Source organism: Condylura cristata, unplaced genomic scaffold (genome assembly GCF_000260355.1).
Source record: "Condylura cristata isolate star-nosed mole 26May11 unplaced genomic scaffold, ConCri1.0 scaffold00014, whole genome shotgun sequence".
Taxonomy (NCBI): Eukaryota; Metazoa; Chordata; class Mammalia; order Eulipotyphla; family Talpidae; genus Condylura; species Condylura cristata.
Window position 1 is genome coordinate 37765072 of NW_004567115.1, and position 24787 is coordinate 37789858.

A 24787-nucleotide genomic window follows, 5' to 3' on the forward strand; every position below is an offset into this window, starting at 1 on the left:
AATCCTATTTGTTTTAACTCCATAAAATCTAAATCTAGAAGCTTACTTTTTTAAGGTCACAGTTATTTTAAAATATATTATTAGCATTTTTATTTTTTAATTTGTAATTTAAAAAAACTTGCTAACATTTCTTGGAGTACTCTAACATGATGTCTTGTCTTCATAGGATTGAATCGAAAAATTTCCTACTCACTGATTAATTCTGCTGATGGGCAGTTCTCCATTAACGAATTATCTGGAATCATTCGGTTAGAAAGACCTTTGGATAGAGAATTGCAGGCAGTGTACACTCTTACTTTGAAAGCTGTAGATCAGGGTTTGCCAAGAAGGTTGACAGCTACGGGCACCGTTGTAATATCAGTTTTGGATATAAATGACAACCCACCGGTGTTTGAATACCGTGAATATGGTGTCACAGTGTCCGAGGACATCCTTGTTGGAACTGAAGTTCTTCAAGTGTATGCAGCAAGTCGGGATATTGAAGCAAATGCAGAAATCACGTACTCAATCATGAGTGGAAATGAACATGGAAAATTCAGCATAGACTCTAAAACAGGTAACTTACCTTGTAAATGAGAGGAAGTACTTTATGATGCCAAAAAGACTAAATTGCCCGCCACTTTATCTCGCACAATGAGACGGATAAAACTCATTTCCTTTCTGTTACTTTAAGTGGGATTAAAATGGTTTCAGAAACGTTCAAATTCTGCAAAGTAAAATGTTTCTTGTGTATCCCTTATAAGCTATAACGGATTCACTTTAACTAGAAAATTAAAGTGTCACTCTCTAGTGGTTTTGTAAAGATGTAGTTAATAAAGATGAAAAGTGGACGGTAGTAGCACAATGTGACTCTTAATTTCATCCCTCTTACATCCAAACCTAATGTAAAGTAGCTTCCCAAGTGCAACTGTATTTCTACTTCTTGGACCTTAGTTTCTATAGGGTGTGTTGGCAATTCATGACTTTGGCTTCTTTACTATGCTAGCAACATGTAACATTTAAAGTACTTTCAATCTCCCTCGTGAATGACCACCAACAAAGTTAAAACTCAGAGGTACCATTGACTCCTGCTTGGTAGTTTTGTTAATGTGTGATCTACAATAACTGTAAGTTGTACAAATTATAAAAAGCTGTTCCATCCAAACTCTAATTGCATGGGATTATTTCAGATGCTGCTATTTTTAAATATGAATTTATGACTTTTAGGTTCCTTGCCCCATTCTCTTTTTTAAGTAGGATGGACTACAACAAATGAAAATGAAAGATGTTAAAGGACTTTTATTTAAATGATAGTATGTAGGCAAGGTAACTTAGTGCTTAGTGATTGAAAAAAAAAAGTACACATTTCTGTGAAAAAAATATGAAAAGGAAACTAAAAGAATAGTATTTTAATGTTTTTTAAATTCTATTTTATTTCTTAAAATCTGTAATGAATATCCTTTGCAAAAATCAGTGTCATCATTTTTATAGGGGGGCTGCATAGCTGCTCGTGAATGGGAAAGCAATTTAAATGTCACAAAAGTAACAGGAAAATGACTGAGAACCAAAGAAGGATCCACGACTGGGCAAACTGAGTATTTTATGTACAGTATTAGGAGGAAATTAGAAAACATGTATAAATGATAAAGTAATCTTTTGAAGTGAGCTTGTTTAAGACTCTTGTCTATTTCACTCATAGTAGGAAAAAAGAGTCACATTTTGAACTACTCTACTTTCTATGTAGGGGCCATATTTATCATTGAGAATCTGGATTATGAAAACTCCCATGAATACTACCTCACTGTAGAAGCCACGGATGGGGGCACACCTTCGCTAAGTGACGTCGCCACTGTGAGCATTAACGTGACCGACGTCAATGATAACAGCCCAGTGTTCAGCCAGGGCACATACACCGCGGTCGTCACTGAAGATGCCCTTCTGGAGCAGCCTGTCATCACTGTGCGTGTTTACCCTCCCTCTCTCTTCTTGTGAATCTTTACAAGAGTTTCTTTTGATTGTTTTTTAGTAAAATTGATCCAGCTTCTGTAGTGGTGCTATTTTGAAAAGGGGGACAAATCTCTTGTCAGCCCATTCGACTACTGTTATAGATAGTTGCTTCAAAACAGCCATCTTGACACTGCAACTCCATGGAATAGATTTCTGCCCCTTCCCTAGCTGTCTCCTAACCAGGAATGTGATACTTTGTAGGTTATGGCTGATGATGCCGATGGACCTTTGAACAGCCACATCCACTATTCAATTATAGATGGCAATCAAGGAAGCCCATTTACAATTGACCCAGCCAAGGGAGAAGTGAAAGTGACCAAACTTCTGGACCGAGAAACAGTAAGTGGAAAATTTTGGCTTAATTTGCTTATAGATTACCAAACCAGTAAATACAAGTGCCCTTATTTACTGGGACATGATGCAAGAATCAGAAAGGTAAAACCAGGAACAGATAAACAGGAAAGAAATACTTGCAAAGCAGTTACAGCATAAAAATTTCAAGAACATGAGAGCACTGGGCTTCATACTAATAGGAAGTTGGGATAATAAAAGTTTGTTTTTAGGAAGGAATTAGAGTTCTGAGATGCTTATGGAGCTAGAAGCCGGGTTTTATTTTTTCCATGGAAACATTATTTTACATTTTTTTTTTTTTAATTCTTGGAGTTTATTGAATTACATGTCAACTAGTGGGTTTTCATTCAATGCCAGAAATTATTGCTGAGTTTTGTTAAGTGTAATAAAATGTTACATAGAAATTTGTTATTGTTCCTTTTCTTTTCTCTTTTTCACATGTGAGTAAAATACATTTTTCCCCATTTAATATAGTCCCTAGAAGTTTGGTCTTAAAAAGTAGCAGAGATTTAGAAAACCTCAAGTATTAAGAGAAGGGCATTCTCTGCAAAAAGTTGCATGAACAGAAGCATGGAAATGGAAGACGTTGAATATACTTGGGTGGTTTTGCTCAGCTGTAGTGGAATAGAGTAATGATACACGGCCTGAGGGGATAAGGAAGGGAAGTGTTTAGGAACAGGTTAGGGCACATGCAAAACTGGGACCAGACCTCACAGGTGCTGGAGAGTCGGAGTGTCTGCAAGCCTTGTCCCCCATGACACGCAGACACATTTGAGGACAAGCGCTCAGTGTACGTGGAGTGGTGTGACCTGGGAGGTAGGAAGCTACATAAGAAAAGTAGCAGTGACAGTCAGGTGTAAGGGCAAATGCAGAAACTTCAAGAAGGAAAAATTAGAACCAACCGAGCTTGGGTGTGGTCTGCATGGCAAGTGGCAGCATTCGACCTGACTCATTCTTTCCAGTCCTGCTGTGACTTGAGCTGCCAATAAAGACGAGCAGGGAGGTCCTCAGGGTATAAATTTGGCACTGGGGAGGTTGTTCAGTGTTGCTTGGATGCGCTGAATTTTAAAGGAAAATGGCATATTTAAAGTAGAATTCCAGCAGCATTTGGAGAGTTTAAGAGCCCCGTAGTCTGGAAGTGTGGATATGTAAAAAAGCTTCTGGAGGTGACAGAGGGAGCTGATGCTAAGAACAGTGTGAATCGCTGAGGAACAGCAAACCAGCCTGGACACCTTTCATACCCCATCCCCTCCAGGCAGAAAAGGATCTGCCGTGGAGAGTGAAGGAGGCCCTGGGCTGAGGAATTAGAAGGACATTGGTGATAATAGTACATATCTAGAAAAATAATGCGAAAATTGAAGAGGAGAGGTAGTGGGAGAGTATTGCAGTATCCCACTGAAGCCTCAGTTCTTCAATTCCTTTTCTGAACTGTTATTTTTGAGCAGGGATTTCCCAAGAAATCAAGGGCATGGGGGTGGTTCTTAGAATCACTGTACTTACTGCTGGGCAGAGCAAGTGTGGAGTGTTTTTCACTGCAGAACTTCTCAGATATTTAATATACTAATGTCTATGGGGGGAGATAGTGATTCCCAGGGCTCTCGGCCTTCAAAATTGACCTTTCTGTTGGAGCATCTTGGAGGACCACGATTCTCCAGAACATTCCAGTTTTCTGACATTTTTTCCACCATCCTGGAGGAGAGAGCTGAAAGGAGCTACTCTGAAAGAGATGCCACCCTCTTAATTTCCTTTTTTTTTTTGTAGAAAACTATAGGGATTGAGACCGTTGAGTACAGCGCTAGTGTAAAATTGATGGGTGGGGACCTGGATTGTCCTGGGCTATTGGACATCGGTGGGAAGAGCTTAAAGTCTCCTGTTTTGGGCTGAAAACATCATGTGGGCCTCAGGAAAGGTTGCTGTCCCTGATTTTATGAAAGCAGTATTTAAGATTCGGTATCTTTTTTTTTCCCCCTCATCATTTGTATTCCTTTGCTGCTTAACTCTCTGTTAAGAGAGCTGCACATTTTTAAAGTCAGAGCACTTTAATTCTACAAATACATCCTCAGTGCCAAGCTTCCGGGGGACAGTTTCTGTTGTGCAGCAGGGTTATTTGTAGCTGGGGGAGTCGCCCACAAATACTCACAGCACACGGTGGCAGTTACTACATCTGCCCTCTGTGTTGTCAGGTGAGCACTGTGATTAAGCCTTGGGAAAAGACTGTTCTCGGGCTTTGGGGAAATGGACACACCTTCTCTTGTCTTGTTCCCCAAAAGATTTCAGGGTACACGCTCACAGTTCAGGCTTCTGACAACGGCAGTCCGCCCAGAGTCAATACGACCACGGTCAACATCGATGTGTCGGACATCAACGACAACGCTCCGCTCTTCTCCCAGGGCAACTACAGCGTCATTGTGCAGGTGACCCGGGAACCGAGGCGCCCGCTGACGCCCCCTTGGCAGCGGCTCTCTCCTTGGCTTCAGTTGTCTGTTTTCAGTAGCTTGCTTTTCCGAAGACTATGTTACAGAAACATGGGAAAAGTACAATGTGGGGGGAGGGGGCTCATCAGTCTCAAAAGATGAGCATTTTAAAGATACAACCACACAGCCAAGCTGTAATCGCTCTTTTTGTGTTTTAGTTATCAGATATTTGTCACTAGCTTGATCCTTATCTGCTGCTATGGGGGTGGGGGGGGGTTGAGGGGTTGGGGAGGGGGTGGCGGGCCCAAGGGCCTTCCTCCTCTTAACCTTCCTCCTCCCCCTCTCATGTCCTTTCTCACACAGCGCCTGGCCCTTCATCCCCCTTCGTCCTCCTCTTGTCTCTCCTTTCCCTCAACCCTTTCCCCCTCTCCTGCCCTCCCCTCACCATCCTTCGCCTCTCACCTCTCTAAATGGAGCAGCAGTAAGATCTAGACAGTTACATAAAATTGGCATATGTCTCTCACTGTAAAGATCTGGCTTTTGTCAAAGTTGTATTTTTTTTTTTATTCGGTGCAGGAAAATAAGCCCGTGGGCTTCAGTGTACTGCAGCTAGTGGTAACAGACAAGGACTCTTCTCATAACGGCCCCCCCTTCTTCTTCACGATCGTGAGTGGAAATGATGACAAGGCTTTTGAAGTGAACCAGCAGGGAGACCTCCTGACTGCAGCTGCTCTGGAGAGAAAAGTGAAAGATCGTTACTTACTGCATGTGAAGGTATTAAAGTCTTCGGGATTTTCTTGTGGGTTCATAGAGATGTAAGCAGCTTACCTTTCTGATGAAACAAAATGTGCAGAATTGTGGTTTTTCTGGCTTTTGCCATGGCTTCATTTTTTATCCCACTGCACATTGTGGGACTCATTTATTCATGTGAGTATTTTATCACAGACATTGATGGAGCTGAACTTCAATATGAATTCATGAAAGGGCTACAGAGAAGTATTTATCCTTTCCCTCAGTTTGCTTCTCACGTAGAAAAAGAAGCATCTTAACGTTGAATAATTTCTTGGAGCTTGAATGATGGGAAGATAGCTTTTATTACAAAGAAGTAGTAAACAGTGAGTAGACAAAGGTCATCTCTCTTTCGTTGCAGGTGGCAGATAATGGAAAGCCTCCCTTGTCATCTCTCACATATATTGACATTAGGGTAATTGAAGAGAGCGTCTATCCTCCTGCGATTTTGCCACTGGAGATCTTCATTACCACTTTTGGAGAGGAATACTCAGGTGGTGTCATTGGGAAGATTCATGCAACAGACCAAGATATTTATGACACTTTAACCTATAGTCTTGATCCACAAATGGACAACTTCTTCTCTGTTTCCAGCACAGGGGGTAAGCTGGTAGCACACAAAAAACTAGATGTAGGGCAGTATCTTCTCAACATCAGTGTAACAGATGGGAAGTTTACCACGGCGGCTGACATCACAGTGCACATCAGACAGGTGACACAGGAGATGTTGAACCACACCATTGCCATCCGCTTTGCCAACCTCACGCCGGAGGAATTCGTTGGTGACTACTGGCGCAACTTCCAGCGCACCTTACGCAACATCTTGGGTGTGAAGAGGAATGACATACAGATCGTTAGTTTGCAGCCCGCTGAACCCCATCCGCATCTGGATGTTCTACTTTTTGTAGAAAAATCAGGTAGTGCCCAGGTTTCAACAAAGCTTCTCTTGCACAAGATTAATTCTTCTGTGACTGATATTGAGGAGATCATCGGTGTTAGGATATTAGATGTATTCCAGAAGCTCTGTGCAGGACTGGATTGCCCTTGGAAGTTCTGTGATGAAAAGTTGTCTGTGGATGAAAACGTGATGGCAACGCATAGCACGGCCAGACTGAGTTTTGTTACTCCCCGCCACCGCAGGACAGCCGTGTGTCTCTGCAAAGGTAACATGAACACGTAGGTGGAGCAGGAGCTGCTGCTGGTTCGTGCACCATGAACGCGAACCATTAGGGCTCATTTTCTTAAATTTCCTACTAATTACCTCTCCCTTCTGTGCCTTTTTTTTTTTTTAAAAACCAAATAGATGGGAAATGCCCACTTATTCACCATGGGTGTGAAGATAGTCCATGCCCCGAAGGATCTGAATGTGTCACTGACCCCAGAGGAGAGAAGTACACCTGTGTCTGCCCAGGCGGCAAGTTTGCTCAGTGCCCAGGTGAGAGTGGGCAATTAAGTGCACGTTTTTTTTTAAAGATTTATTTATTTATGCATACAGAACTGAGATACAGGCCAGAGGTGCAGGGGCAGTGAGAGGATTCACCAGAGACAGAGTGAGGAGTAGAGCAGGCAGCTCGATGAAGTACACTGCTTAGCTCGATGAAGTACACTGCTTAGGGGAGCAGTGGGCAGGTCAGGAGAGGTCTGCCGCGCCATGTGGGTCAGCTCCTTGGCGGGGGATCAAGCTGCAGTAGCTGCGGACAGCTTGGTAGTGCTGGGCTCCGACCCTTTGCACCACCAGGGAGGGCCCATATTAACTACATTGTTAATCGTTTAATGTGCCCTTAGTTTGTTTCTCCAAGGTGAACCAAGGTCTCATTATACTCAATATATTGCAATATGTTTCTGATACTCAAAGCTTTCAATTAAAAAATAAAATCCCTCATCTAATAAGGGTGAAAAAAAGAAAGAAAAAGTTACCTGATTATTGTAGCAAGTTTTTCTGTGCCAGCTACTTTTCCTTCATTCAGTGCCACTGGCATTTCTTCTATGACTGGCTTGTCACTCTTTGCTCTGTTGCCTGGGCTGTTTGTCAGTTTCTCTTTCTCTGCGTATGGAGCGATGAGTGTATTTTGAGGAATAGTTCCTGTCTATATATTTACTGATCTTTTAATAATTCCTTTCATCATTATGAAATTTAATTTTTGTGTCACTTCTGAATAATTTTACCTAATGAGGTTTCTGTCTCTGAAGAGTGATATCATTTTCATCTTGTTTGAAGAGTGGGGACTATTTTATTTCTTGCTGGTGAAGATTTTCCCATATACCAGCTTGAGGCTATGTAAATATTTTCCTAAATTGCCTTCTAATATTTTATGTTGAATATTTTTATATTTAGATCCTTCATTATTTTGTAATTCATCTTTCTTCCATTAGAGATCAGTTATGCTAACCTTTTTTGATCAGATAAACATTTCCCATTGGAATGAATTTCATTGTGTTATAATCTTAAAAATTTAAGTCACTCTCTAGGTGGGAAACTGCGCTTCTAAAACATGCTTAAACTTGGTTTTGACTTTTTCCATCCTCTTTGTGATTCACAGGGAGTTCGTCTCTCACATTTACTGGAAATAGCTTTGTGAAGTATCGTCTAATGGAAAATGAAAACAAATTAGAAATGAAGCTCTCTATGAGGCTCAGGACGTACTCTGCACACGCGGTGGTCATGTACGCGCGAGGCACTGACTACAGCATCTTGGAGGCGAGTGTTTGACGATTGTCGGCCTCCGCTTGTGCCAGACTTCAGTTCCACACTGAAGTAATTCAGTGAGACCTATATGAGTTTAGAATGGAAAGTTTTGAGGGATGAAAAGTTCTTTCTACTCTGCAGTAATAGATGCATTGCTAAAGTTGTTTCAAACAACTTTAGATACATGAGACAGTTAACATAAGATGACATCACATCTTATGTCATAAAAAGTTGATAGAAAGCCCCTTCATATGCTTAAAGTAAGAGCTGTCTTGCCTGCTTAGTTTCTTGGTGTCATTTTCAGTTTTGGCTTCTGATAATTATCTGATATCTGTGTTTCATTGTTAGTTAACACAGAGGATTATCAGTCGTTTCAAAATACAGGTGTGCAGTTAGCACTTGACTTTTTTTATCACAAATGACCTATTCTGTTATCATAATGACAAAGGGGCCTGTATTCTGTAGTATTTAAATGCAAGGTCTTACTAATGTTCATCTTCCATCCCAGACAGACCTCTCCTCTAGAATTTTGATCAGAGACTGTAAAAGAAAGTTCTGTGAGAGTAATGTGAATGGAATTGTTTTTATCATAGATCCATAATGGAAAGCTGCAGTACAAATTTGACTGTGGAAGTGGCCCTGGAATTGTCTCTGTTCAGAGCATCCAGGTCAATGATGGGCTGTGGCATGCAGTATCTCTTGAAGTGAACGGAAACTACGCCCGATTGGTTCTGGACCAAGTCCACACTGCCTCAGGCACGGCCCCGGGAACTCTGAAAACCCTAAACCTGGATAACCATGTGTATTTTGGTGGCCATCTCCGTCAGCAAGGCACCAGGCATGGAAGAAGCCCCCAAGTTGGAAATGGCTTTCGGGGTTGTATGGATGCTATTTATTTGAATGGGCAGGAGCTCCCTTTAAATAACAAACCAAGAAGCTACGCCCACATTGAAGAGTGGGTGGATGTGTCGCCTGGGTGCTTGTTAACAGCTACCGAGGACTGCTCCAGTAACCCCTGCCAGAACGGAGGTGTTTGCAATCCTTCACCCACTGGAGGTAGGCTTCGCTGTGTTGTGTCTTAAACATGAAACATGGTTGCACCGGGAGAAGTTCTTCAAGTTGCTCGAGGTTTTCTCTTTTTCAGAATGCTGTCAGAGACTGGGATCTGTGTTGGATTTGTGTGATGTGATCCATGTTGTATGTGGGGCTCAGGCTTCTTGCCCACAGCCAATCTGGGGGAACCTACCCCTGAGTCCCTGCAGTCTTGCAGGCTCTTGAACAGCGTGGATGTCCTGACGGGTGTCCATGTGCTCCAGTAAGCCCAGGCAAACATGCCCCACTTGGAACTCTTGCAGCCTCGTAGCACTGACTGGTACCCGTCAGTTCTTTTCACCTGATTACTCAGCCATCGTGGCTGCTGGAGTCTAGCTAGCAATAGAGGGACTGTGACTTTCTCAAAGGCCCTGAGCCTGCCCAGCTCTTGCGCTGCCTGTCTCGAAGTACTGACACAGTGGAATATTCTGTGGTTTCTGGATTCTAAACCTGTTTGGTCACTTACCCGTGATAGAACATAGATAGGAAAATGCAAGTTGTCATGCTTGATAAGTGGGGCATGAGTCATTAACAAAGCAAAAGTCAAAATAATACTTTAGTAAGGACTTCAAATGATTTAGTTTTCCATATTCAAAGAGAAGGCCAGAGTATCCACACAGTAACACTCCTGAGCGACAGTGTACATTGTCCTCAGCTTCAGCTCAGCGACAGACAGAGGGTGAGGGTGCTGCTGCACTGTCATGTAGGGTTGAGCCGAGGAGGCATTTTCTTGAAATGTGCTGCCACTACCACCGCCGCGGCGGGTGGTAGGTAACGTGATTACACATGACTCCTCCTACACCTAAGGAAACCCCACAGCTCCACCACCTCGCCACCGCCAGCCTCCCGAACGCAGCTGGGTGCAGACCACCACACAGTGAAGTCTGACATGCTGTGCGCTCCTTTAACAAACCGAGGATCATGGTCACCTTTAGTTTAAATGGTAGTTTATAGTATTTCACTTAATCTTTAAAAGCTTATGAGATGCAAATGAATGGAGATGTTAATGTAGCCTTGTCAGTCGGAATGGGCACTCAAGGACTGTATTTGTCCTGCTGTTTGCTTGACCCAGTAATCTTCCATAGCCATAACCAGCTCGTTGCATTTTTGTTCTAACAGTAGCAGAAGGCTTGTTGATACAGATCGTTACTTACTCCAGGGGAGTGGGAATTCAGCCAGCTTTTACATGTCTTGGAGAAATAAATCTTCACTTAAAAAATGTCTTTAGTGTGTTGGGTTTACTTCCTTTATTTTTGAATGATAGACCTTTCTGTGCCCTTTTGCTAATTTAGGTTATTACTGCACATGTGATTCCTTGTTTGTGGGAACTTACTGTGAGGTGAGCGTCAATCCGTGCGCCTCCAACCCATGTCTCTATGGCGGCACCTGCACCATGGACAGTGGAGACTTCGTTTGCCAGTGCAGAGGACTGTACACTGGTCAGAGGTATGTGGGTTTTCTGAAGCTGCGACTTTTTGAACATGCAGCTCTGCATGTGGAAAGTCTCTTCGTTTATTCATACTTTGCTACTTTGCGCTATTTGTTCACAGTACAAGTGTTATTAGATTTATATATATTTTTTCCTTCTTCCTCAGGTGCCAGCTTAGTCCTTACTGCAAAGACGAACCTTGTAAAAATGGCGGCACATGTTTTGACAGTTTGGATGGTGCTGTCTGTCAGTGTGATTCAGGTTTCAGGGGAGAAAGGTAACTGGCTTCTTTTTAGACTTATATTTACACCTGTCTGTAGTGTCCTGGCAGCAACAAACATCACTAATTTGGACTCATTGTTGTAGAATTTGTTAACGTTATAATGGTTCTTTGCATTTGTTAAAAGACTCCTGAGCAAATGATTATAATAATGATTGAATTAAAGCTACATCCAGCCTTTAGAGATGATTTTTATGTGGGTTCTCGCAAGGTCATCAGTGTTTTTGGAGTGAGATTATTAGGGTTTTAAAGCAGGCACCCATGGGATTGACTTGCGCTTGCTCTGAGAACGATGATGATTTTCATAAAAGCTATAACTGGTGTTCATATAGCATCTAGACACTTTTCTTTCTTACACTTTTCATGATCATTTATAATTCTTACCATAACCCTAAGAAGCGATGATTACTTCCCAGGTGAAAACAAATGAGGAAAGGGGATGTCTACTGTAAACCCTGAATGAGATGGGTGAGAGATTTTCCTTCTAGATGCTACCTCACTTTAGACCTTCCCCATTTCGGTTAAAAAACTTTACTCAGCAGGCATCGCTTGTAACTGCCAGGTGCTGACGAGAGCCCTGCCCGGGCCCCCCGAGCGGTCAGGTGTTTTGCAAGGCCTGGCAGCGGGGTCTGCTCTAACAGTGTGTGTGGACGTGAGTCTTGTCAGTCACGTGGTCTTAGCTCAGAAGTGGAGTTTCCTACTTCTTGTTGATTAATGCCAAGTAGATCTGACAAAAATGTCTTAGTAAGCAAATCTTAGTTCCAGGTGTGTTCAGGGAGGTGGTGAAGTTCGTATACTTTATTAGCAAAGGAAAGATTTGAGGTGGGGCAAGGAGATCTACACAGATGCAAAATATGCCCCTTTGGAAAGGTGGTGGGGGGATGGGGGCTGGCACAGGAGGCGAGGAGTCGGGAAGAGTTTTCAATCGGGCAGCACATGCTTTAAAATGGAAAGCAGGGTTTTCTTGCCTTTCTCGTGTTTTATGGAGCTGTCATATTCCCGAGCAGGAACATTTTCTCAGAAATTCAATCTGTCCTATTAGATTAGTTTTATAGCCTACCGTTTATCAAAATGAACATTCCAAACTGCTGAGTCAGAATTAGAAACTACCTAATGTTTAGTCTGTGATGCTGATTTGGTAATCTGGGTGAACCCTGGACTAATGGTAGCTATATTGGTGTGACATCATGTTTGTCTCCTAAGTGTACATTCAGAGCATAGAATCCAATGATTGACTACATAAGGTTTTTTTAGCTACAGTTGTTGTCAGTAATGTTTTCTGACTGCTGTTGTATGACTTGGTTTGCGGCATTCCTTTTTAAAAAAGGACTCATTTTAAAGAATTACCGGCAGAGCGTATTCTGACATTGCAAAAAGGTCTTGCTTCATGCTGGGTTTTCTTGGCAGGTGTCAGAGTGACATTGACGAATGTGCCGGAAACCCCTGCCGCAACGGGGCCCTCTGCGAGAACACACATGGCTCCTACCACTGTAACTGCAGCCAGGAGTACAAAGGGAAGCACTGTGAGGACGCGGCGCCCAACCAGTACGTGTCCACGCCATGGAATATCGGCGTGGCTGAAGTCATAGGGATCATTGTGTTTACAGCGGTAATATTTTCACTGGTGGTGATGTTTGTCCTGTGCCGCAAGATGATCAATCGGAAGAAGAAGCACCAGGCCGAACCCGAGGACAAACACTTGGGCCCAGCCACAGCTTTCTTGCAAAGACCGTACTTTGACTCGAAGCTAAACAAGAACCTGTACTCAGACGTCCCACCCCAGGTGCCTGTCCGTCCCATTTCCTACACTCCAAGCATTCCAAGCGACTCCAGAAACAACCTGGACCGGAACTCTTTTGAAGGGTCCGCTATCCCCGAGCATCCGGAATTCAGCACCTTCAACCCCGAGGCCGTGCACGGTCACCGGAAGGCCGTGGCTGTCTGCAGCGTGGCCCCAAACCTGCCTCCGCCACCCCCTTCCAACTCGCCTTCTGACAGCGACTCCATACAGAAGCCCAACTGGGACTTCGACTATGACAGTAAGCACAGCTTTCCCCCGTCAGTCGCGCGCAGCTACTGCAGGCCCTGCCCGGGCACCCGGTGTGCAAGCTCAGCGTGGACGTTAGGGATCAAGGGGCTTACTCAGAAGACTTACGTGATTTGAAAAAGTTTTGATGCCTTTGAGCACTGACTGAAGGTTAATTTAGGAATCAAGTGTAGTCATGTTCATCTTAGTATTCTGTCTCATTCATTTCTGTCTCTTATCAGGGCTCTCAACTATAATTTCTTGGGCTTTTTTTTTTGACCAAAACATCAGACGGGCATTTGCATGTTAGGATTTTTTTTTTAAAACACAGGCAGTAGAAGTAATAATATTTATATCAGTGGCTTAACAGATTCTTAGTGCTTTCTAAAAAAATGATAGGTGCTATTTAAACAAAACTTTAATTCCTCACATTGTCTGACATAGCCAAAGATGGCTTTACTGAGCAACTCTATTTGAATCTCTAGGAATATTTTTGGAGTTTTTTTATGGCTTGTTTGGATGGAATTTAAAATTCCATGTCTCATTGTTTTCTTCTGCCTCCTTTCCCCTTGTTCTAACCAACTCAGCCTACTGCTTGCACTTGCTTATTGAATCTCAGGCACTGTCAGGGACAGCAGTGAACAAAGCAGACTCCTCGCACGCATGAAGCTTACTGTCTGTCATCTCTTCCTTTTAGCTAAAGTCGTGGATCTTGACCCCTGTCTCTCCAAGAAGCCTCTAGAAGAAAAGCCTTCCCATCCCTACAGCGCCCGGGAAAGCCTGTCTGAAGTGCAGTCCCTTAGCTCCTTTCAGTCTGAATCGTGCGATGACAATGGTGAGGAAACAACTTTGAAATGCTGTGACTAGTTGGCTTGTCCTCAGTGCAGTGCACACGATGCCCTAGAACATTGTGGATATTCTCTCGTGTCCCTGTTAAGTCTCCAAATATTTGCACCTTTCACTTCACATCACTGTTAAATATCTTGTACATAATTGCATGAACATCTGCTGGGGAAAATATTGAAAATGTTCTTGGTGGGCAGGTCTTTCAACAGCAACTTGTCAGAAATAGGGAAGAAAACACAGTTAATTGAAAGTTGAACTTTTATTGATTGGCTGAGATTGACTAATCTGATAGTAACTTTTTCCCACAACAGCAAATGTTATTATAGAAGTCCTGTGGATTTTTTAAGAAACCCTTTTAACTTTCTTGAGCACGCACCAACTCACAAGCACTCACTTGCTAATTCACACGCACTCCCTCACACACTCCTAAGAGGAGATGCACAGTATGAAATGTTCACCTTCAGAGGCGCCTGTGGCATTACAAGGTTTTATTTGTCTCTTCCCCCAACTCCCTGCGGCCTCAGCTCCCATTTGGATCAGAGCTACTGACTGAGAGCACAGTTTAAGAGCTTGCTAGTAAGTTTGATTATATTTCTAATGAAGAAGGTGTGACAGTGGGGGGTCTTTGATGCCAGTTCTGTTGATCCGATTTCCTAGGGTGACTTGCTTTGCTATGTCATCACATCTCGATAAAGGAGCTTGTCATTGTTTAGGTTTCAGTGGAAATTTTTCAACTTCAGAATTACTTTAACTGTAATATTTTTGCAAAAACAAAAAATGTGCATTTAATACTTCAAATATTTCATAGATGGGAAGAAGTAACCCATCTAGTAATTATGTGATTGCTTCCAACCAGAGCAATATGTAGTCTGTACTGCAGCGTCTTTTCCAAAAGGCGAAGATGGCCTTATTTATGTTCCATTCAGTTGTAGTCATGTTCCATATGATATCAGAGAATACCCATTATTGAGTGATGGAGTAAATGAACATAGCTTTGCTTATGAAATCAGTGACACAATAGTGTTATACCTGAGTAGATTTAATTCTACAACTTTAGTGTTGCCAGTTTATATAATAATTTATATCCTAGTCCCTAAACGTTTTTCATAAATACATCTCAGAATTTTGTCGGCATTTCCTTTTTTTGTTCTTTTCCTTCGAATATCATTCTTCTTAATACTCTGTAATGTACCATTATTATCTATGATCAAATCAGTTGTGAAAATTAATTGCCAGATAATAATGTGAGAAAAAACATCTAAGAGAATTTGCATTTTAAACTTTACCATCATTTTAGTCATTAGCATTTGTGAAATTGAATCTACTTAAATTATATTTTAATTTTCTAAGGCTGTTAAAACAGATTACCACAAACTTTGGCTTAAAGGAAGGTAATTTATCACTCTTCCAGTTCTGCAGTTTAGAAATGGGGCACTGTCTCAGTAGGCTGCCACTGGTGTGTCAGCTTCCTCTCTGGAGGCCATAGGGGAGAACCTGTTTCCCTACCTTGTCCGGCTCCAGAGGTGCTCATGCTCCTTGACTCAGGGCTTCTTCTTCAGACTTAAAAGGCAGCAGAGCCTCTGGCCATGGTAGTCTTAGCTCCCTCCCAAAGTTGGGAAAGGATCTGTCCTCTGAGAACCACTGACATTACATTGGGCCCACACCGACAATTTGGGGAAATCTCCCCACCGCAGGATTTCGAACTTGATCACATCAGTAAAGTCACTGTGATGTTAGCGTATTCACAGGTTGCCGGATTAGGAGGTGGACGTCTCTGAGGCCGTCTCTCCACCTGCTGCGTGCATGCACACGTGTGTGTCTTGGCAGAGGTGCTTTCAAAGAACCTGATAGACAAATGAAAAAGGGATTTACACAGGAAACAGACCAGCAGACAGTCTGCATTTCTCTGCAAGTGTGTCAGCTCTCCAGCTGTTAGCCTGTCTGCAAAAAAGTTTGACAAGAAATTTGGGGTGGAGGATCTAGAAGAGACAGGGCCATTTTTGGATTCTTACAGCATATTTTGCCTTATTATGTAGCACTTTAAATTTCTTTTTTTCTGGCTTTAGCAAGTATTTAACTCCTCAAATGTGGAAGTCTTTTGCCCACAGAAGTTAAAATAAGGATAGTTTGGTTATGGTTTGATCTGTAACTGAACTTGTGAAAAATTGAGAGAGCTAAAAAGTTTTCCTACATTACAATATCATGCATTTTGTCCCTAGGGTGAATAATAGCAACTACCGTATGATTAGAACTGTCTATGAGCCGTGTAACTGAAGAGCAGCGGTGCAGGGTCTTGCATAGTGGTATCTAGTAGTTATCTTACTTCACATTTTAAAATTCTGAAGTAGAAGTTGTGTAATTAAAGAAATCCTATTTAATGTACCTTTCTGACTAAAGAATTTTCTAATTGACTCATTTCTGTGCCTTTTTGCAAGCTTCCATAGTGACTGTAATACACCTTGTCAATGCGGTAGTTGACACGGTGAATAAAGAAGGTACCATCGCGATGCGTGTGCTCGGTGTCCGCGTGCTGCCTGAGCCGGTTGTATGCTTTACCCATTTTCATGCTGTAAACATAGCTGTGGTTTGGAGGGAGGGTGTGTGGACTTTTGTTTCCTGCAGGTGTGTATCCGCATAACCTAGCTCCATTGCAAACATGTTCTCTGTGTTATGTCTTTTCATTACTTTTCCATTCATAGTGATTCACACAGATACCAGAAGTTACTCCTAAGGATCCTGACAGCTGGTATTTACATGGCACAATATTGAGACATTTAGAACATAGTTAGAACGTAATTGTAGCTATTTGTCCCTCAAAAATTCAAAACAAGGAATTGTCTTTATAAGGAATAAGAGTAAAGCTATGTATTACTCAGTTACCTATTGTTGACTTTTCACTTCTGGGTTTTCTCTGAGATGATCAAGGGAAACAGTAGGATATGATAGAAGGCACATTTTTCTGTTTAGTGAAAATCATTTCATATGAAGTTGTATCTGTTTAAAATTATAAGAAACAGCATCTACCACCTCCCTTGAGTTATTTTAAATTAAATTAGTCCTTTACTACTGTCCTGGAAGTTGAGTAATCACGGGCAGATTGCCAGGCTTGTCTTCAAGCTATAAACCAGATTGACCAGAGGATCCTTGAAAGCACAGTTGCTGGGCCCCAGCCACTGACTGCCCCATTGAGGAAGACTGGGCTGGGCCCTGAGAGTCGGCACTCCTAACAAGTTCCTACTTCATTTTGATCTAGGGGTCACATTTTGAGAACTAATGGCATAGAGTATCCAGAGTACATAAAGTTTAGGGGATCCAGATTCAGGATTGAGGGGAGAAGAATGGCTGTGCCACATTGATGGGGGGGGGTATCTTGAGGTGTCAGTGTGGCGATTCCATTTATTTACCATGTTTTATGAATCAGAAAGGAATTTGTAAATTTGTCTAGTGGTTTTTAATTTAAACTTGACTAGGTCCTAATATCATAAATATTAATATATTAATCATATCAATATTAAATATTGATAAGAATTTACTAAAAAACCACACTTAAACACTTAAGTTTTCATGAAAAATAATTTTTGTGGTATATATAATAAATATACATAGAGTTTAAAGTTGAGAGCAGGTTTAAATTTTAAGTACTAAATGCCTATTTAGTAAATAGAGCTTTTAATCTTTTTAAGATTTATTTATTTATGCATACAGAACTGGGGTACACGCCAGAGGTGTGGTAGGTGAGAAGATTCACCAGAGACAGAGTGGGGAGCAGAACAGGCGAACTAAGTACACTGTTGAGGGGAGCAGCGGGCAGGTCAGGAGAGGTCTGTTGCACCATGGGGTCAGCTCCCTGGCGGGGGATCAAACTTTTGCTGTAGTAGCTTCAAAGAACTCCGTAATGTGGTGCTTTAACTTGTTGCGCCACCAGGGAGGACCCCTTACTCGTTTTTTTAAGAAGGGATTACTACATTTTTAGTTGACTAAGAAAAATTCTAGAAGTACATATTAATGAACTACTGATTTACTCATTTTTTAAAGACACTGTAGGCCTTTCAGTTTTTACTTTTCATTTCTAAATGAGAACATCAGTCAGATCTTACTTGTTCCACATTACTTTATAGTATGGTTTTCAACAATGTTGTAAAATGTATAGAAAGCAGCCTTATGTTAGAAAGGTACTGAGTGACTATATCTGTGCCATGATGACTGATTTCACAGTCCTAGGGCTCAGACCACGTCAGGTGCTTAATGCCACCTTTCCATGTAGCCCTATACCTGACTTACTCAGGAATTCCCACCCCAACCTCAAGGGTACCAACCTGAAGCCCAGCCCAGGGTAAGCTCCTGCCAGGGTCATGCGGCTCTAACAGTGGGATTTGCGTCTACTTTCTCTGACTCCTACTGGAGCCCCAAGCTCGTGTGTGAATTCCTATAAATTCAGGGCACACTTGAAAGCAATGTGCCACATGCTGTTGTGTTGCATAGTTTTAGATGTATGGGGTTGTCATCCGATGGTGCCGAGTGCTTAAAATAAGGGTTTCATAAAGTTCCACTGTAACATAAAGGTATAATTTCAGTTCCTTATCAACTTACATTTTATTAGCACCCCTAGACTGTGTTTTAGTAATTCCAAACAAAATTCGGTGTTCGCAATTTAGATGTCCAGAAACAAGGAAAAGAAAGCAAAATGATGTCTTGTTTCTTGGCAGTGTCGTTGACCATCTCTCATATATCTTTTTTCTCCACTTCATGTCCCATTTTATTTGTGCTGCATAAATTTCTGAGCCATTTGGAATTTTCAGAGATAACGGCTGATTAGGCCTTGAGAAACAGTTTACATTGTATGATGTGCTTACTTTATTGCCTTTTCAGCCATCTGTTTTAATATTAAATGTTTTCTTTTCTCTCTACTCTGCCACCAAAAGAGTCTTTGGCTGCTCCCGACCTCAGCAAAACAAGAGGTGACTTATGCATGCCAGTTGTTCATTCATACTCACTAAAAAGTGACTTGCCCCGGTGCTGACTTGCTTCACTCGTTTGCTCAGTGAATGCTGCAGTAACTACATCCATAGTTGTTTGCGCACTGCGTGTTGAACATGTATGGCCTCACCTTTTCCTGTCCCAGGATTTCAAAAATTTTAAGGGAGACTGGGGTGGGCTATTGCTGAATCGGGAGGTATTTTAAAAAAATAATTATGCTTTTATCAGCCTTATGCCTTTGGAGGCAACAGAGATTGATGTTTAGTCTATCAAAAACTCTGATGTTTCTCAATGTTTGATTGCATTCTGCTTGATTGTGAGGCATGCTTGAATACATACCTGTATTAATATAAGTCATTATTTTATTAAGGCTATGGAAATGCGTGCAGTTTTTAATATTAAGCTTATTACATTATTATAAAAGAACTCTTTAAAGACATTAGCCTGTTAAAGATTACTTTAGTGGAAGTGTTGTATCATTAGTATATTTTTAGTGACAGGTAGTGTAGATCAAGTGACATTTGATACTGTGCTGAAAAGACACTTCTGGAAAGACGGAATGCTCTTAAGAGTAAACCATGGCTCTTCTCCTGTAGAGCAATGAATTCTAAATTACAGGAGGAAATTGAAAGGATGACTGGGATCATTTGTAGAAAGTGCATGTAACTTAGATGCTCGCATACAGCTTCTGTTAAAACTTTTCATTTCTTTTCAGTATTAGGTATGCACACAAAACTAAATCCATGCTTTAGAAATAGAGCCTAGTTCATAGAGACTTACAAAGCCAGGTTGGGCTGTGAGGAGGTGTTCAGAGCTAAGCCTGAGGGGCCCCAGAGTGGTGAGCCTGCACTGTGTGTCAAAGGCCTGGCGCTGAGTGTTGGGTTTGCACGTGCCAGGGACTCGCGGTGGAGAGCACACTGACACCTGCTCTTCTTTTCTACCAAGGGTATCACTGGGATACATCGGATTGGATGCCAGCTGTTCCCCTGCCAGATATACAGGAGTTCCCTAATTACGAGGTCATTGATGAGCAGACACCACTGTACTCAGCCGACCCAAACGCCATCGATGATACAGACTATTACCCTGGCGGCTATGACATTGAAAGCGATTTCCCGCCTCCCCCGGAAGACTTCCCTGCGCCGGACGAACTACCGCCTCTGCCTCCTGAATTCAGCGAGCAGTTCGAATCTATTCACCCTCCTAGAGACATGCCCTCCGCTGGCAGTTTGGGTTCTTCATCAAGAAACCGGCAGAGGTTCAACTTGAATCAGTATCTGCCCAATTTCTATCCCGCCGACATGTCTGAACCTCAAAAACCAGGCACTGGCGAGAACAGTACTTGTAGAGAACCCTACGCCCCTTACCCTCCAGGGTATCAAAGGAACTTTGAAGCCCCCACTGTAGAAAACATGCCCATGTCTGTGTACACCTCCACAGCCTCCTGCTCCGACGTGTCGGCGTGCTGTGAAGTGGAGTCTGAGGTCATGATGAGTGACTACGAGAGCGGAGACGACGGCCACTTTGAAGAGGTGACGATTCCACCGCTGGATTCGCAACAGCATACGCAGGTCTGACGCTCAGACTCCCCCCAAAGTGCCTGGACTTTAATGACCCTAGAGATTCTATGATGATCCTCTGCACTGTTCTGGCCGCAGTGCGCCGCGCGGCTCTTCGCTGAGCTGACGGGCTGGCCGCACTGAACCACGCGCCTCTGGACATGTTCGCCATTTCCAGTGTCCTGACCTACTGTAACCGGATGAGCTTTATGTTGGCTGTGCCAGTTTTTAACATCTGTCTGTACTGCATTTGTCTGTGTTAAAATAATGAAACGAAAATCAGTCCCGCCATCTTGTTAGCATGATTCGTGTATTTATATAGATTTGATTATTTTAATTCTCCTGTCTTTTTTATGTAAATTTCCTGTACAGATTTGATTTTTCATAGTTTAAGTAGATTTTCAAGCTATTTTGTGCTTTTATTTTTGACCGAATTTTGATGGTGTTAGCATCATTAACTAGCACCCTGATTTTTTTTTATATAACCAGGGTTCACAATATGTCCTTTTCACTGAAGTATGACATTTCATAAGTGCATTTCAGTAGTCATTTATTTCTAGCTGTACATAGGATGAGGGAAGATCCGATACATGGCCATGTCTTAAATGGGTTGCTGTATTTTAGAATTATAAACATTTTTCATTATTGGAAAGTGTAATGGGGACCTTCTGCATACCTGTTTAGAACCAAAACCACCATGACACAGTTTTTAAAGTGTCTGTATATTTGTGATGCAATGGTCTTGTAAAGGTTTTTACTGAGAACAACCATTAGCCAGTCTTTCTTACTGACAATAAATTATTAATAAAATACTTTAGCTTACTGTCTATTTTTCCTTTATCCGTACACTCCTGTTCAGGATTCAGTTGCTGAATTGAGAAATAAAAATGGATATAAAGACAGCTTGTTGTCACTTAAATGTGAAAGTCTCCAGTTGCCAAATGAGACTGTACTTACCAATGTCGCCACAAGGTGGCAGTTTACAGCTGCTTGATACTTCTCAGAGCGAGAGGTATAAAGGTAAATGGGCTCCTATACATTGCACATTTTCTAATTAAAATCTTAAGAAAATAATTTTTATACATTTATTTATTTTATTAATATATATTGGCCATGATTTAAATGCTGCCATTTTTCACACGATTTATTTTGAAAACAGTCTGAAGCATTTTATATATTTCTGCTATCAAGAAACATATATCTCTGATTAAATGTAAAATCCAGAATGTATTTTCTACGGGCTATTTCAAACAGCCAAAACCTATCTAAGACATAATTCTGTATTTACTCACTACCTGCCATGTCCCATCCATTGTGATTCAACTAACAAAGAAACTTTATTTTAGAACTTTGGAAAGATATTCTCCCCCTTTTATTAGATACCTCCTTAATTTCATAATTTTTTGTTACATATAGCTCCAAATTAGTGAAATCTAAAGTACATACAACAAAATACAGCAAATCCATACACTTCCACATAATCACTTATGACTCGTAGGCAGTTTTTCTCATCTTTCCCTTTTTATTTTTAAGTCTGTATATTATTTCTTGTGTCACTCATTTTGGGATTTGTCTTGACTCTGTGGTGTTAGCAGAAGGCCATATCACCTACCAAACCTCCACTACCCTTGTTACCCTCATTTACAGCACGACTTTCCTGCCCGTACTCACAGCTTAGCAGTATATGATGCTTATTGCCATTTACTTTGTGACTTTCTTAAAGCAATTGCCTTAACTTATCGTGTTTTTTTTTTTAAAGATTTATTGATGCATACAGAACTGGGGTACAGGCCAGAGGCTCAGGGGCGGCGAGAGGCTTCACCAGCGGCAGAGTAGGGAGCAGAACAGGCAGATCTACGAGGTACACTGCTGAGGGGAGCAGCAGGCGGGTCAGGAGAGGTCTGCCGCGCCATGTGGGTCACCTCCGGGGCAAGCATGGGCCCTCCCTAGTGGCGCAGCGGGTTGAAGCACAGCACAAAGAAGCTAAAGCCACTTCCGCATGAGTTTGATCCCTGCCTGCCCCGGAGGTGACCACATGGCGTGGCAGACCTCTCCTGGCCGTCCGCTGCTCCCCTCAGCAGTGTACCTCGTAGATCTGCCTGTTCTGCTCCCCACTCTGCCTCTGGTGAATCCTCTCGCTGCCCCTGAGCCTCTGGCCTGTACCCCAGTTCTGTATGCATCAATAAATCTTTAAAAAAAAAAATACTTAAACTTTTGTGGCTATTTCACTTATTTATTCAAAAATACTTTTTGGTCACCAACCTTGTGCCCACTATCTAGGCTTTTCCATGGGGTGGGGGGTGGGGAGCAGCATGGCAGGAGATAGTAGAAGCATACAGTAGAGCGTGGAGCACTGTGCACCAAGGAGAGAGGTTGGATCTGGGAAGGCATGGGGAGAGGAGGGGAGCCTGAAATTCTGAAACAGTGAAAGAACCTCGATGCCAAGCCGGCTTTTGAAAAAAAGCCTGAATCGGTGAAGGAGCGTGCCACATGGCTGTCTGGAGACTGAGCGTTCCAGGCAGAGAATGCCTGATGGGAAGGCCCCAGCTGTGGAGTGTGATGACAAAGTGTTGATAGAAGAAAACAAAGAGATGAGTGTGGACCACCCTCCAATAAGATAACTCCCAGCTTCATGGTGAAAACGGTTAGAAGCTCTCTTGCCTCCAGTCTTCCCACGGACAGCCCTCCCTCCTGAAGCCCGCTGCACACTGCTTGTGCTTTTCTGTATATATTTTTTGACACAAGCTATGCAACCTCTATCGACTGACATATTCCAGACAGAGACGGAAGTGCTCTGAAAAATCAGAATTTCTATGCTAACTTATGTTATGACCTCCTTTTTTTGTATAATCATAATATCAAAATACTCTGAGCAATCCAGTTGGCAACTGGATTGATTACCTTAGCCTCATAAGGTGCTGCCTGGCCCAGACATGCAAGCACTGCACCAGGAAGAGAAATTCCTCTTGAAGTCAAAAGTGATCTTACAGTTGGCTGGTTAATAAAAGCAATTGGCTATTATAGCAAAGTCAATATTGAGGCAGTACTGGAATATATTCTTTTACTGCCCGGAAGGAGGAGAACCCAAATCTCACCACTCTGCTATCCCCCATAGCCTTCTATTCAGTTTCTAAAGAACCACTCAAATGTTCTACTATCTAGTCTTTAGACAAGGAAATTCACCCAAGTTGCCAATTCAGAGCTAATCAGGTTTTCTATCGTGTAGACTTCAAAGGAATTCACTTAAACTTTCTAACAAGTTTTTTAAAGAACTTTACTGTAATTTGGTTTACAAGAAATTTCCTCTTCCTGTCCTCACTGTACTTTACCCCCAGGATATCGCAATGAAAATAAAAGCCATTAAGTAGTAGATAAAGCTAAAGGAACTTTATTTTGGTTAATCTTCAGTGTGGCAAATATAGTAGTATTAGTCTTAAATTTTGTAAATCTGTGTACCTGATTTAACCTTGATAGATTGATTTTAAAAATGTTATAATCTCAACTAAAGGTCAAAACAACCCCAAACTATTCTTAGAAAAAAGATGATCTTGATCTCAGCCCATTTCATATGCTAATGTCATCTCTCTGCCTGCTTGAAATGTATAAAATAAACCTCTGCTGAAGACAGAGCAGAAACACTTGCACCCAACTCAGATTCCTGTGTCTTCCTCTCGCCCGCCCCCCTTTTTCCCTTTTTCCCCCTTTTCTAGGAATCTCAGCTCCCCGACATCGCTCCCACCTTGAGACCCTGCCTGTTCTGCCCCCAATAACCCGTGATCGGAGAAAAAGAGTCTCCGACAATTATTCTTCCCACGACAGAAGTGTTGGCATTTTATTTATTTTAAAGAATTTTTTGCTTGTGTATGATTTTTATTTTATGTTAATTTTTGCACAGAAGAAGTAGAGTGTAGGCCAGAGGTGGAGTGGTGAGAGGATTCACGGGAGACAGTGGAGAGCAGAGCAGGCAGATCCAAGAGAATAATACACTGCTGAGGGAGCAACTGGTGAGACAGGAGAGGTCTGAGCCAGGGGGGTCCGCTCCCTGCTGGGGGTCAGGCCACTTTGCCAGCTGGGCCTTCGCAGTGGTAGCACTGAGTAGCCCCTAGGCCACCAGGCCAGCCCTGGGTGCTCCCTCGACTCTGCAGCTACTGCTCTGCGATCCCACGTCATCATCTTGGATATTCCCCTTACAGTGATCTGTGTCTTCTCTTGGTTTCACTCCAGTTTCAGTGGAGGAAAATAACATCCGTGTTATTTAATGAGGAATATGGGAGGTTGTTGCTACATGAGTTGCATTATTTCAAAATGTACTGGATTCTTATACTTGATTAATAGACTGGACTCAGATTTCA

The 24787-nt window shown here is 42.2% G+C and overlaps 1 protein-coding gene across 1 annotated transcript in view; it reads left to right on the plus strand.

Annotated features, from left to right (window-relative positions):
* FAT1 (FAT atypical cadherin 1) overlaps positions 1-21247 on the plus strand; it is a 114932-nt gene extending 93685 nt beyond the window's left edge. The window contains exons 14-28 of the mRNA XM_012724933.1: positions 167-556; positions 1724-1938; positions 2188-2325; positions 4608-4751; positions 5328-5525; positions 5902-6703; positions 6844-6975; positions 8081-8238; positions 8820-9282; positions 10611-10764; positions 10914-11024; positions 12435-13066; positions 13751-13888; positions 18822-18857; positions 19822-21247. Of these exons, the coding sequence (XP_012580387.1) occupies positions 167-556; positions 1724-1938; positions 2188-2325; positions 4608-4751; positions 5328-5525; positions 5902-6703; positions 6844-6975; positions 8081-8238; positions 8820-9282; positions 10611-10764; positions 10914-11024; positions 12435-13066; positions 13751-13888; positions 18822-18857; positions 19822-20453 (4343 nt within the window). The 3' untranslated portion in view covers positions 20454-21247. The remainder of the gene's footprint in view (positions 1-166; positions 557-1723; positions 1939-2187; positions 2326-4607; positions 4752-5327; positions 5526-5901; positions 6704-6843; positions 6976-8080; positions 8239-8819; positions 9283-10610; positions 10765-10913; positions 11025-12434; positions 13067-13750; positions 13889-18821; positions 18858-19821) is intronic.
* The last annotated feature ends 3540 nt before the right edge of the window (positions 21248-24787 follow it).